The sequence below is a fragment of the Eptesicus fuscus genome, chromosome 21 (assembly GCF_027574615.1).
Source record: "Eptesicus fuscus isolate TK198812 chromosome 21, DD_ASM_mEF_20220401, whole genome shotgun sequence".
Taxonomy (NCBI): domain Eukaryota; kingdom Metazoa; phylum Chordata; class Mammalia; order Chiroptera; family Vespertilionidae; genus Eptesicus; species Eptesicus fuscus.
The window spans coordinates 50,271,858-50,283,650 of record NC_072493.1 but is presented as its reverse complement, the minus strand read 5'-3'; the positions used below and the strand labels follow the sequence as shown (position 1 = coordinate 50,283,650).

At 51.7% G+C, this 11,793-nt stretch overlaps 1 protein-coding gene across 1 annotated transcript; it reads left to right on the top strand.

Moving 5' to 3' along the window:
• The first annotated feature begins 1,682 nt into the window (after positions 1-1,682).
• On the top strand, positions 1,683-10,461 carry C21H19orf18 (chromosome 21 C19orf18 homolog). The gene is made up of 5 exons (XM_054710285.1): positions 1,683-1,713; positions 3,547-3,633; positions 5,350-5,452; positions 7,859-8,025; positions 10,126-10,461. Exons 1-5 carry the CDS (start codon positions 1,683-1,685, stop codon positions 10,209-10,211), a joined length of 474 nt encoding a protein of 157 aa, XP_054566260.1. The 3' UTR covers positions 10,212-10,461.
• Positions 10,462-11,793: the final 1,332 nt, after the last annotated feature.

The window sequence follows — 11,793 nt, the reverse complement described above, 5'->3', positions numbered from 1 at the left end:
TGTCTCCCTAGAGAGTGCCTGTGGGGCTGTCCTTAGGGCCAGCAGTCCTTCCTGGAGAGGCCGCCGGGTGTTGGTTGGGAATCCCGGGGCAGAAGGTCCCTCTGGGTGCTGACTCCCCAGCGTGAGGAACCATCCTGGGGGCGGAGGACGTTCCCCGCCTGAGTCGGGTCACAAGCTCCCACAGGTGGGTGCACCCTGATTCCCCACCTTTCAGGGCTCCTGCCTCCTGGCCACCCAGCAAGGGCTGCAGGAGGGAATTCAGGCAATTGGATGGGTTTGCCAGGACTCCAGGCACAGGTGTGGCCAGACACCGCAGTCAGACCGGGGCGGGGTGGGTGGTGTCGCACTGTTTACCGCTGTCCACAGCCCGAAGCTAGCTATGAAACCACCGGCTGTTTCCATTGCTCCAGGGTGTTGTTGTGTGTGTTTTTTTAAATATATTTTATATTGCCGAAACCGGTTTGGCTCAGTGGATAGAGCGTCGGCCTGCGGACTCAAAGGTCCCGGGTTCGATTCCGGTCAAGGGCATGTACCTTGGTTGCGGGCACATACCAGTAGGGGGTGTGCAGGAGGCAGCTGGTCGATGTTTCTCTCTCATCGATGTTTCTAACTCTCTATCCCTCTCTCTTCCTCTCTGTAAAAAATCAATAAAATATATTTAAAAAAAAAATTAAAAAATATATATTTTATTGATTTTTTACATAGAGGAAGGGAGAGGGATAGAGAGTTAGAAACATCAATGAGAGAGAAACATCGACCAGCTGCCTCCTGCACACCCCCCACTGGGGATGTGCCCGCAACCAAGGTACATGCCCTTGACCGGAATCCGAACCTGGGACCCTTCAGTCCGCAGGCCTGACGCTCTATCCACTGAGCCAAACCGGTTTTGGCCCAGGGTGTTTTTTATTGTATTGTATTTTATTTTATTTTTAATATTAGAGACTGGATGGCTTAAACAACTGAAATTTATTTTCTCCCGGTCTTTTTTAAAAAATATATTTTTACTGATTTCAGAGAAGGGAGAGGAAGAGAGAGATAGAAGCATCAATGATGAGAGGGAATCTTTGATTGGCTGCCTCCTGCACATTGGACTGAGCACACAACCCAGGCATGTGCCCTGGACTGGAATCGAACCTGGGACACTTCAGTCCGCAGGCAACGATCTATCCACTGAGCCACACTGGCTAGGGCTATTGTATTTTATTTTTAAAATCTTTAAAATATATATATTATTAATTTTTTACAGAGAGGAAAGGAGAGAGTTAGAAACATCGATGAGAGAGAAACATCGATCAACTGCCTCCTGCACACCCCCTACTGGGGATGTGCCCGCAACCAAGATACATGCCCTTGACCAGAATTGAACCTGGGACCCTTCCATCAGCAGCCGACGCTCTATCCACTGAGCCAAACCGGTTAGGGCTATTTTTTAAATTTTTTATTTATTTTTATTTAATAAATCTTTATTGTTCACTTTATTACAGTTGTTCCTCTTTTTTCCCCCCAAAGCTCCCCCATTCCCTTATCGCCCCCCCTCACTGTCCTCGTCCATAGGCATGAGATTTTTGTCCAATCTCTTCCCGCACCCTCCACGCCCCCTTCCCCCCGAGAATTGTCAGTCCATTCCTTTTCTATGTAGGGCTATTGTATTTAATCTTAAAATATATTTCTATTGATTTCAGATGGGCCCACGTCTGCATTGTGGACACACGGGTAAGGAGGCAGCCAAGGCGGGGAGTGGGGTGGGCCCAGGAGGGGGGACCTGGGGAAGGTTGGGGAGACAGAGGAGGGGCCGGGCCTGGGACCAAAACCAGATGGAAGAGGAATCCCAGGAGGCCGGGTCAGGGCCTCGCTCTGCCTCCTCCATGATCAGTCCCGTCCTCATTCCTGCCCCACGACCCCTCTCCTCTTGGCCTCCCATTGGCTGGCACGGTTCCGTGGGGGGACTCTGCATGGCAACCTGGGCTGACCTCACACTGGTGGCTCCAAGGCAGAACCCAGGTGCTCGGCAGGCAGCCGTGCTTCAGGGCAGACGCTGGGCTCCAACGGAGCCGCTCCCTTCATCCGCAGGATAAAAGGCCAGCGAGGCTGGCGTGATGGATGCGCCTCGGTGTTCCTTCGCCTTCCTGCTTTTGTTTTTAATGGGATGGCCATTGCGTGAATGCTTGCCTTATGCAGGTGAGTTCAGACCTCGGAAAAACGACAGGCCTTTAAAAAAACATCTCTATATATAAAAGCCTAAGTGACCGAACGACCCATCGACCAGGTGCTGTGATGCCCACTGACCACCAGGGGGCAGATGCTCAATGCAGGAGCTGCCCCCTGGTGGTCAGTACACTCCCACAGCCAACCTCCCATGGTGGGCCAACCTCCCACAGTCCCTCCCCCTGGCCACCCAGCTGCCCCTGATCAGTCCCCATTGCTGGCCAGGCCGAGGGACCCCACCCGTGCAAGAATATGTGCACTAGGCCTCTAGTGTGTGTGTGTGTGTGTGTGTGTGTGTGTGTGTATGTATGTGTATATATTTTTTTATTATTGATTTCAGAGAGGAAGGGAGAGGGAGAGACAGAGAAACATCAATGATGAGAGAGAATCATGGATCAGCTGCCTCCTGCACGCCCCACACGGGATTGAGCCCGCAACCCGGGCCTGTACCCTGACCAGGAATCGAACGTGACCTCCTGGTTCATAGGTCAACGCTCACTCAACCACTGAGCCACGCCGGCCGGGCTGACAGCCTTAATGGGTGGCACCAGCCATTGTTTTTACTTGTTTCCGGAGAAGTGAGAAGGGGCCGTTCCATTTCACGGCTACAAGTTTCCTTCTCGGCGCTTGGTAGTCCTGGGAGCCCGTGAAGGTCACCGGCAGCCCAAAGTGTCCCCGAGGAAAGTCAGTCCCCTCAGATCCAGAGGCTCCCCCAGGACCCCCGCTGTACGTCCTCCTGTTGCTCATTCGATGAGGCGAACCCTCGGGCCTGGGGCCTCTCATCTGCTCTGTGAAAGGCCTCCCGTGCACGGCCCACGAAATAACGGGATCACAGAAGCACAGCCGGGAAATGAAATCCGGGGTCTTCCCTCTGGAGCTGGTGCCGTTTCTCTTCTATTTCACTATTAAAAAAAATAAAATTAACCCTAGCCAGTGTGGCTCAGTGGGTAGAGCGTCGACCTGCGGACTGAACAGTCCTGGGTTCGATTCTGGTCAAGGGCATGTACCTTGGTTGCGGGCACATCCCCAGTAGGAGGTGTGCAGGAGGCAGCTGATCAATGTTTCTCTCTCATCGATGTTTCTAACTCTCTATCCCTCTCCCTTCCTCTCTGTAAAAAATCAAATATATATATATATAAATATATATATATATATAAAAGAAACATCAATGAGAGAGAAACATCAATCAGCCGCCTCCTGCACAACCCCACTGGGGATGTGCCCGCAACCAAGGCACATGCCCATGACTGGAATCGAACCCGGGACCCTTGAATCCATAGGCCGACGCTCTATCCATTGAGCCACACCGGTCAGAGCATGTGTGTTGTTTGCTGTTTCCAGGTGATCGGAAGGATGACACCCCTGAGCCTGCAAAGAAGGATGTCTCCGCGCATTCACTGGCCCCCAGCCCCTCCGCCCGGGAAGCAGGTGGGTGGCGTGGCCCCAGGCTGCCCTGCGATGTCCTTTCCCCCCAGCACAAGCCCCCAGGCCCATAGGACAGCCCCGAGCAGTCAAGCAAGGCCCCTCTCCTTGGGTGTGGGCCACGTGGATGGAGGTGCCGCTGCCCTGGAATCACAGCCTGGCCGGCGTGGCCCAGGGACCCTCGTCCCCACAGAGCAAGGGAGGCCGTGGGGAGGGGAGCCCGCAAGGACGTGGGAACTCAAGGTCTGTTTGCTCACACAGGCTGTGCAATCTCGCCTCTGTCTTTCATTTAATTTAATTTAATTTAATTTAATTTAATTTATTTTATTTTACAAATAGTTTTTTATTGTTGATCCTATTACAGATGTCTCCCATTTCCCCCCTCCTCCCAGCCCCAACCCACCCGCTGGCCTTCACCACCTTATTGCCTGTGTCCATGAGCTGCGCCTAGCCTCTCTAATAAAAGAGTAATATGCAAATTGACCATCATCCCAACACACCAGATGGCCGCCCCCATGTGGACACAAGATGGCCGCCACAAGATGGCCAGCAGGGGAGGGCAGTTGGGAGGGACCGGGCCTGCAGGGGAGGGCAGTTTGGGGTGACCAGGCCTGCAGAGGAGGGAAGTTGGGGACAAACAGGCTGGCAGGGGAGCAGTTAGGCATCAATCAGGCTGGTAGGGAGTGGTTAGGGGGTGATCAGGCTGGCAGGCAGAAGCGGTTAGGGGCAATCAGGAAGGCAGGCAGATGAGCAGTTGGGAGCCAGCAGTTCTGGATTGTGAGAGGGATGTCCGACTGCCCGTTTAGGTAGGACCAGGCCTAAACGGGCAGTTGGACATCCGTCGAGGGGTCCCAGATTGGAGAGGGTGCAGGCTGGGCTGAGGGACACCCCCCATCCATTCACCAACTTCGTGCACCGGGCCTCTAGTCCTATATAATAAAAGGCCAGCGACCATGACGGCGTCACGACCGGAATGACCAATCGACCAGCCGCTATGAGGTGCATTGACCCCCTTCTCCGTCCCCCACCCCCAGCCCGCAGGCTCCGATCGCTGGATGGCCAACGGGGACGACGGGGAACCGGGGTGGGTGTCGGCGGGCGGGGCTGGGGACTGGCGAGCGGGCGGAAGATGGCCCTGATCGCAGGCTAGGCCGAGGGACCCTACCCGCGCACGACTTTGTCCGCCGGGCCGCTAGGAAGTATATAAGCTCTTTGGTTTATCTCCTCTCGTTCCCCCACCCTCACATCAAGGGTGTCAGTCTGTTCCATGCCTCCCTGCTTCCAGTGTTATTCTATTGGTCAATTCATGTTGTTTGTTGGATTCCACAGATAAGTGCGATCATGTGATATGCCTCCATATTTTAAAATGCTATTTAAAAAATATATATACACTGAGTGGCCAGATTATTATGATCTCTGAATGCATAATAATCTGGCCACTCAGTATATATATTAGATGCCCGGTGCATGAATTCATGCATGGGTGGGGTCCAGCCAGCCTGGCCAGGGGGAGGGGACATGGGCGGTTGGCCGGCCTGCCTGCTGGTCGAACTCCTGGTCGAGGGGACAATTTGCATATTAGCCTTTTATTATATAGGATAGACACTGAGTGGCCAGATTATTATGTGCTCAGAGATCATCATAATCAGGCCACTCAGTGTGTAACCTGACCGGCACAGCGACAGAGGAATCCGACGAGAACGTCCTTTCTCCCCCTTTTAGCGCCGAGTCCACGGAGACGCGCTCTCGTCCGAGTGGTCACCATCGCGTGTACGGCCTTGAGCGTGGCCTTGGTCTGTGGGGTCGCTGCGTCCTACGTGATATAGTAAGTCCTTGCCAGTGGCATTGCCTGAAGTGAGACACACGCCACCTGGGTTTCTATTGGGTGGTGATGACGACGACGATTCTCGTCATCACTAAGTTATAACCTTTATACGTTTCAGGACTAGTGTTTTCAGACATAAGCTCTTTGGTGTATCTCCTCTCGTTACGGGTCGTGACCTCAGTGGTGGGGGGAGGGGAAGAAAAAAGAAAGAGAGAGAGAAACGGAACCAAATATACTTCAGAAGAATAGACTCTGTTAAAAAGCGTTACACGTATTAAAGTAAAATAAATGCAGACACACACAGAGGCACCTTTCCTTTTGGACTGACTCAGGCTCCCTCATGGGTCGTCACAGCACTGTTGGATCCTGTTTTTGTTTTGTTTTAAAATATATTTTTAGCCCTGGCCAGTGTGGCTCAGTGGATAGAGCATCGGCCTGTAGACTGAAGGGTCCCAGGTTCGATTCCGGTCAAGGGCATGTACCTTGGTTGCGGGCACATCCCCAGTGGGAGGTGTGCAGGAGGCAGCTGATCGATATTTCTAACTCTCTATACCTCTCTCCCTTCCTCGTAAAAAAATCAATAAAAATATATTTTATAAATAAATAAATAAGTAAATATTTTTATTCATTTCAGAGAGGAAGGGAGAGAGAGACGCTCTGTCCACTGAGCCAAACCGGCTGGGCCCAACCCTTTTATTTTTATTGTTAATTTCAGAGCGGAAAGGAAAGGGAGAGAGATATCCATGATAGATCATCGTTGATCGGCTGCCTTCTGCATGCCCCCCACTGGGGATCGAGCCCGCAACTGGAGCATGTGCCCTTGACCAGAATCAATCCTGGGACCCTTCCGTCCGCAGGCCGACACTCTATCCACTAAGGCTTTAAGGCAATAATTAAAAAAAAAAAAATCTTAATTAATGTCCCCCAAATCCATGATGAACAAAATATCAACAGTTTTTTCATTGAATACTTAAATCAAGGTGCTTCCTTTGGTAAAACTTTATTTATTTTTTGTATTTCTTGATTTTAGAGAGAGGAAGGGAGAGAGAAGAATACCCATTTGTTGTTCCACTCATTTATGCATTCATTGGGTGTTTCTTGCCTTGACTGGGGTTGAACCCTCAGCCGCGGTGTAGCGGGGATGACACTCGAACCAACGGGGACACGCAGCCAGGGCCAAAGTGTCAGCCACCTCAGCACGGGATCAGCAATGGTGCCGGGACACGCTGGACCGTAGACTCACCCAAAGGGAAATCTCTAACTCCTGTAATGTCTTCATGTCACATGTTGGTGTTTTGTTCATCGTGGGTTTCTTGGCATTTGTTTTTCTTTTGTACAATATTGCCTTAAGATATTATCTATGTCACCCTAGCTGGTGTGGCTCCATGGATAGAGCCGTGGTCGGCAAACTGCGGCTCGTGAGCCACATGAGGCTCTTTGGCCCCTTGAGTGTGGCTCTTCCACAACATACCACGGCCTGGGCGAGTCTATTTTGAAGAAGTGGTATTAGAAGAACTTTGTTTAAAATATTTGGCTCTTCAAAGAAATTTTAATCGTTGTCCTGTTGATATCTGGCTCTGTTGACTAATGAGTTTGCCGACCACAGCCCTAGCCACTGTGGCTCAGTGGATAGAGCATCGGCCTGAATACTGAAGGGTCCCAGGTTTGATTCCGGTCAAGGGCACATGCCTGGGTTGTGGGCTCGATCCACAGAAGGGGGGCGTGCAGGAGGCAGCTGATCCATGATTCTCTCTCATCATGGATGTTTCTATCTCTCTATACTCCCTTCCTCTCTGAAATCAATACAAATATATTTATAAAAAATAAGAAGCCGCCCTAGCTGATTTGGCTCAGTGGATGGAGCGTCCGCCTGCGGACTGAAGGGTCCTGGGTTCGATTCCGGTCAAGGGCATGTACCTTGGTTGCGGACACATCCCCAGTGGGGAGTGTGCAGGATGCAGCTGATCGATGTCTCTCATCAATGTTTCTAACTCTCCCTTCCTCTCTGTAAAAAATCAGTAAAATATATTCAAAAAGGAAAAAAAAATATATTTTTTTTAAAAAAAAGAAGCCCGGATGGCAGGGCTCAGGGGTTGAGCATCGACCTATGAACCAGGAGGTCATGGTTCGATTCCCAGTCAGGGCACAGGCCCAGGTTGCAGTCTCCATCCCCAGTGGGGGGCGTGCAGGCGGCAGCCGATCCATGATTCTCTCTCATCTTTGATGTTTCTCTCTCTCCCTCTCCCTTTCCTCTCTGAAATCAATTAAAATAATATATAACGTGAAAATCTATAAGAACATTTGGGGGAGGGGAACAAAGCTAGCCCAAGTTTATTAACGTCCCCCCAGAGACACGAGGGCGTGGTGTGGACGGCGTGTCCCTGAATCCACCTGTGTCCTCTCCAGTCGCCTGGGGCAGGACGAGGAGCGGGAGCAGCTGGCTGCGCTCTATGAAAACATCCAGATGCCGCTGTCCGGAGACGAGGAGGAGGCCTTGCAGGCCGGGCGCCCGGGCGGGTCTGGTTTCCTGCTTTCGGGGAGCGAGAAGGAGCTGGCCGCGTTCATCAACTCAGGTAGGAATCGCTCCCCCCCCCCCCCCCTCCCCCCCCCCCCCGCTCCTCTGGACAGATCCAAAGCCACAGGAGAGCTGAGCTGGCCATGACGGCTTGGTTCCCTTTTCTTTGTGTAAAAAAATGTATTTTTATTGATTTCAGACAGGAAGGCAGAGAGAGGAGAGATAGAAACATCAGTGATGAGAGAGAATCATGGATCAGCTGCCTCCTGCACACCCCCCACTGGGGATCAAGCCAACAAACCAGGCATGTGCCCTGACCGGAATCGAACCCGGGACCCTTGAGTCCGAGGGGGATGCTCTATCCACTGAGCCACACCAGCCAGGGCTTCTTTTCTTTTCTTTTTTTTTTTAAATATATTTTATTGATTTTTCACAGAGAGGAAGGGAGAGGGATAGAGAGTCAGAAACATCGATGAGAGAGAGACATCGATCAGCTGCCTCCTGCACAACCCCCACTGGGGATGTGCCCGCAAACAAGGTACATGCCCTTGACCGGAATCGAACCCGGGACCCTTCAGTCCGCAGGCCGACGCTCTATCCACTGAGTCAAAGTGGTTTCGGCAGCTTCTTTTCTTTTAAAAAAAAAATTTTTTTTTATTGATTTCAGAGAGGAAGGCAGAGGGGCAGAGAGATGTAGAAACATCAGTGATGCCGAAACCGGTTTGGCTCAGTGATTAGAGCGTCGGTCTGCGGACTGAAAGGTCCCAGGTTCGATTCAAGGGCATGTACATTGGTTGCGGGCACATCCCCGGTAGGGAGTGTGCAGGAGGCAGCTGGTCGATGTTTCTCTCTCATCGATGTTTCTAGCTCTCTGTCCCTCTCCTTTCCTCTCTGTAAAAAAAAAAAAAAGTCAATAAAATATATTGAAATAAAAAGAAGAAACATCAGAGATGATAGAGAATCGTTGATTGGCTGCCTCCTGCACGACCCCCACTGGAGACTGAGCCTGTAACCCTTCGGTCAGGTGTCCTGACCTGGAATCAAACCCGGGACCCTTCCGTCTGCAGGCTGACGCGCTACCCACCGAGCAACACCTGCCAGGGCGATGGTTGGTTCTGAAAGGCAAGGCAAAGTGGGAACTGGTGGAGTGTGAGGGAAGGAAGATGAATATTTCAGCCACAGCTACAGACATGACCTGCTCTGGTCCAGCGGTGCCCGCGCCAAACCGCCGTGTGGCTGCTGGGCTCCTGGTGCAAGGACGTTCCGAGCATTGAAAACAGGGACCAGGAGCCCTGACCGGTGTGGCTCTGTGGGCAGAGCGTCGGCCTGCAGACTGAAGGGTCCCGGGTTCGATTCCAGTCAAGGGCACATGCCCAGGTTGCGGGCTCGATCCTCAGTTGGGGGGTGTGCAGGAGGCAGCTGATCAATGATTCTCTCTCATCATTGATGATTCTCTCTCTCTCCCTCTCCCTTCCTCTCTGAAATTAAAAAAAAAAAAAGACTGAAACAAACTCATAGACACAGACAGTGGTTATGTAGGTTACGGGTGAGGGTTGGGGGGAAGTGGAAGAGGGTATAGGGGGATCCATGGTGATGGAAGGAGACTTGACTTGGGGTGATCAGCCCATAATACAATGTAGTACAGATGATGTATTATGGAATCGTATACCTGAAACCTACACCCTGCGTGGCCAGATTATTATGATCTCTGAACAATATGTATATTTTAGAGGCCCAGTGCATGAATGCTTACATGGGTGGGTCCGGCCAGCCTGGCCAGGGGGAGGGGACATGGGCGGTTGGCCGGCCTGCCTGCTGGTGGAACTCCTGGTCGAGGGGACAATTTGCATACTAGCCTTTTATTCTATAGGATAGACACTCAGTAGCCAGATTATTATGCATTCAGAGATCATCATCATCTGGCCACTCCATGTATAACTGTGCTAACTAATGTTACCCCACCAAATCCAATGAGAAAAAAAATAAGGCTTGACTATGGAAAATACGGGACAATCATTTAAAATGTAAAATTTCACCCTCCTTATCAAGTCACATGCGTCATGTCCTTAAAACCCCACTATTCCCACCTCTGTTTTTCCATCCTTTTTCCATCGGCCCTTTTCCTCCCTCTCTGTTCCTCCGGCATTTGTACCTTAAGAACACGAGGTCTGTATTTTAGCCATCCGATCAAACAGAAGACAGCGTCTCGAAGGAGCAGGATTGGAGAGCGCGCCAAAGGGGTAAAGGAAGCACCGCACGGAACGCTGGGCCCCTGGCAAACGCGGGAAACCCGTGGACGCCAGCGAGAGAGCTGCAGGCCGTGCGTGCTAACCCGTGCCGGGGACACACGGAGGTGGGACGTCAGCCCGAGGACGTGCGAACCCTCAGGGGAGAACACCAGAAGTCTGTAGCACGCAGTAAATCCGTAACAGCCAGCCTGGCCTCTTAGCCCTCGTGGTGCACGAGTAATTATCATGTCGTCGGAAAGAGGAAAGTCCAGCTTTGTAAGGAGGAACCAGAAGTTGTGTTTTCTTTCCTTGCTCCTAACCAGAAATACAGGACGATGCTGGGGAGTCCCTTTCCCTAACCCAGCGGTCGGCAAACTCATTAGTCAGCAGAGCCAGATATCAACAGGACAACGACTGAAATTTCTTTTGAGAGCCACATTTTTTTAAACTTAAACTATATAGGTAGGTACATTGTTAGTAACTTAATTAGGGTCCTCCCAAGCTGGCCTTTGCTAAAAACTCAAGAGGCCAAAGAGCTGCATGTGGCTCGAGAGCCACAGTTTGCCGACCACTGCCCTAAACAGAACTTTCCCACGGATACCTGTCAGTGCCTGTAGCTTGTCTTCCTTTACAAGAGGATCCTGAGAATGTCCACGGGGTACCAGAGTAAGGAGTGGGGGGTGCAGGGAGCGGCTATCGGGTTAAGCCTTGGGCTGACCTGCTGGCAAAGCCGCAAACCAGTCCCAGCTTGGAGGGCACAGCCCTCTCAGCATAATTAAGCTTGACCTTATGACGCCCCCTAGATCCTTCCTGGGTAGCTAGTGGGCTGTGGGAGGGGCAGCAAGTGCTGCCAAAACCAGTGAAACTCACAAGAACATGGTAACTATGGCGACCCCTACCTCGTTTACCTCTGGCTATAAAATAAAGGCTCAGCTTGCCGTCTGGATCTGTTCTGTGGCCTCAGCCAGGCACCTAGACACAGCTTATTCTCTTTGTCTGTCTTTTCTACATCCTTCGACAACCACCCCTCAGGCTCACTGAACCCTTGGCTGTGCTGGCTCGGCACGGGCGGCGGGGGGGGGGGGGGGAGGTACCCAATTCATTGTGGGTTGTTTTGTTTTTGTTTTTTTAAAATCCTCACCCGAGGATATTTTTCCGTTGAGCCAAGACAGCCAGGGCCAAGAATGTTACTTTCTATAACTTGACCGGGATCGAACCCGGGACCCTTCAGTCCGCAGGCCGACGCTCTATCCTCTGAGCCAAGCCGGCCAGGGCTGACACGTGAGTGTGTGACCATGAAAGGAGACTATTGTTGAGGCTCCTGGAATTCTGGAGTCCCGTGTACGCTCCGTGGCGGTTTGAGAACAAGGGGTCCCTGCTGACATGAAGAAGTGAGCGCTCCAGCCCTGACCAGTTTAAAAAATGTGGCTCTCAAAAGAAATTTCAATCGTCGTCCTGTTGATAGTTGGCTCTGTTGACTAATGAGTTTGCCGACCACTGGTTTAGTGGATAGGAGTGTCGGCCTGAGGACTGAAGGGTCCGGGTTCGATTCCAGTCAAGGGCACATGCCCGGGTTGCGAGCTCGATCCCTAGTTGGG

Bases quoted from the DNA above. Each gene is read 5' to 3' on its own strand.
- C21H19orf18 (XM_054710285.1), top strand. From the start codon at position 1,683: ATGGGCCCACGTCTGCATTGTGGACACACGG. The intron at 3,634-5,349 runs GTGGGTGGCGTG...TCCCCCTTTTAG, and splicing joins CCCCTCCGCCCGGGAAGCAG to CGCCGAGTCCACGGAGACGC. The intron at 8,026-10,125 runs GTAGGAATCGCT...TTGTACCTTAAG, and splicing joins GGCCGCGTTCATCAACTCAG to AACACGAGGTCTGTATTTTA.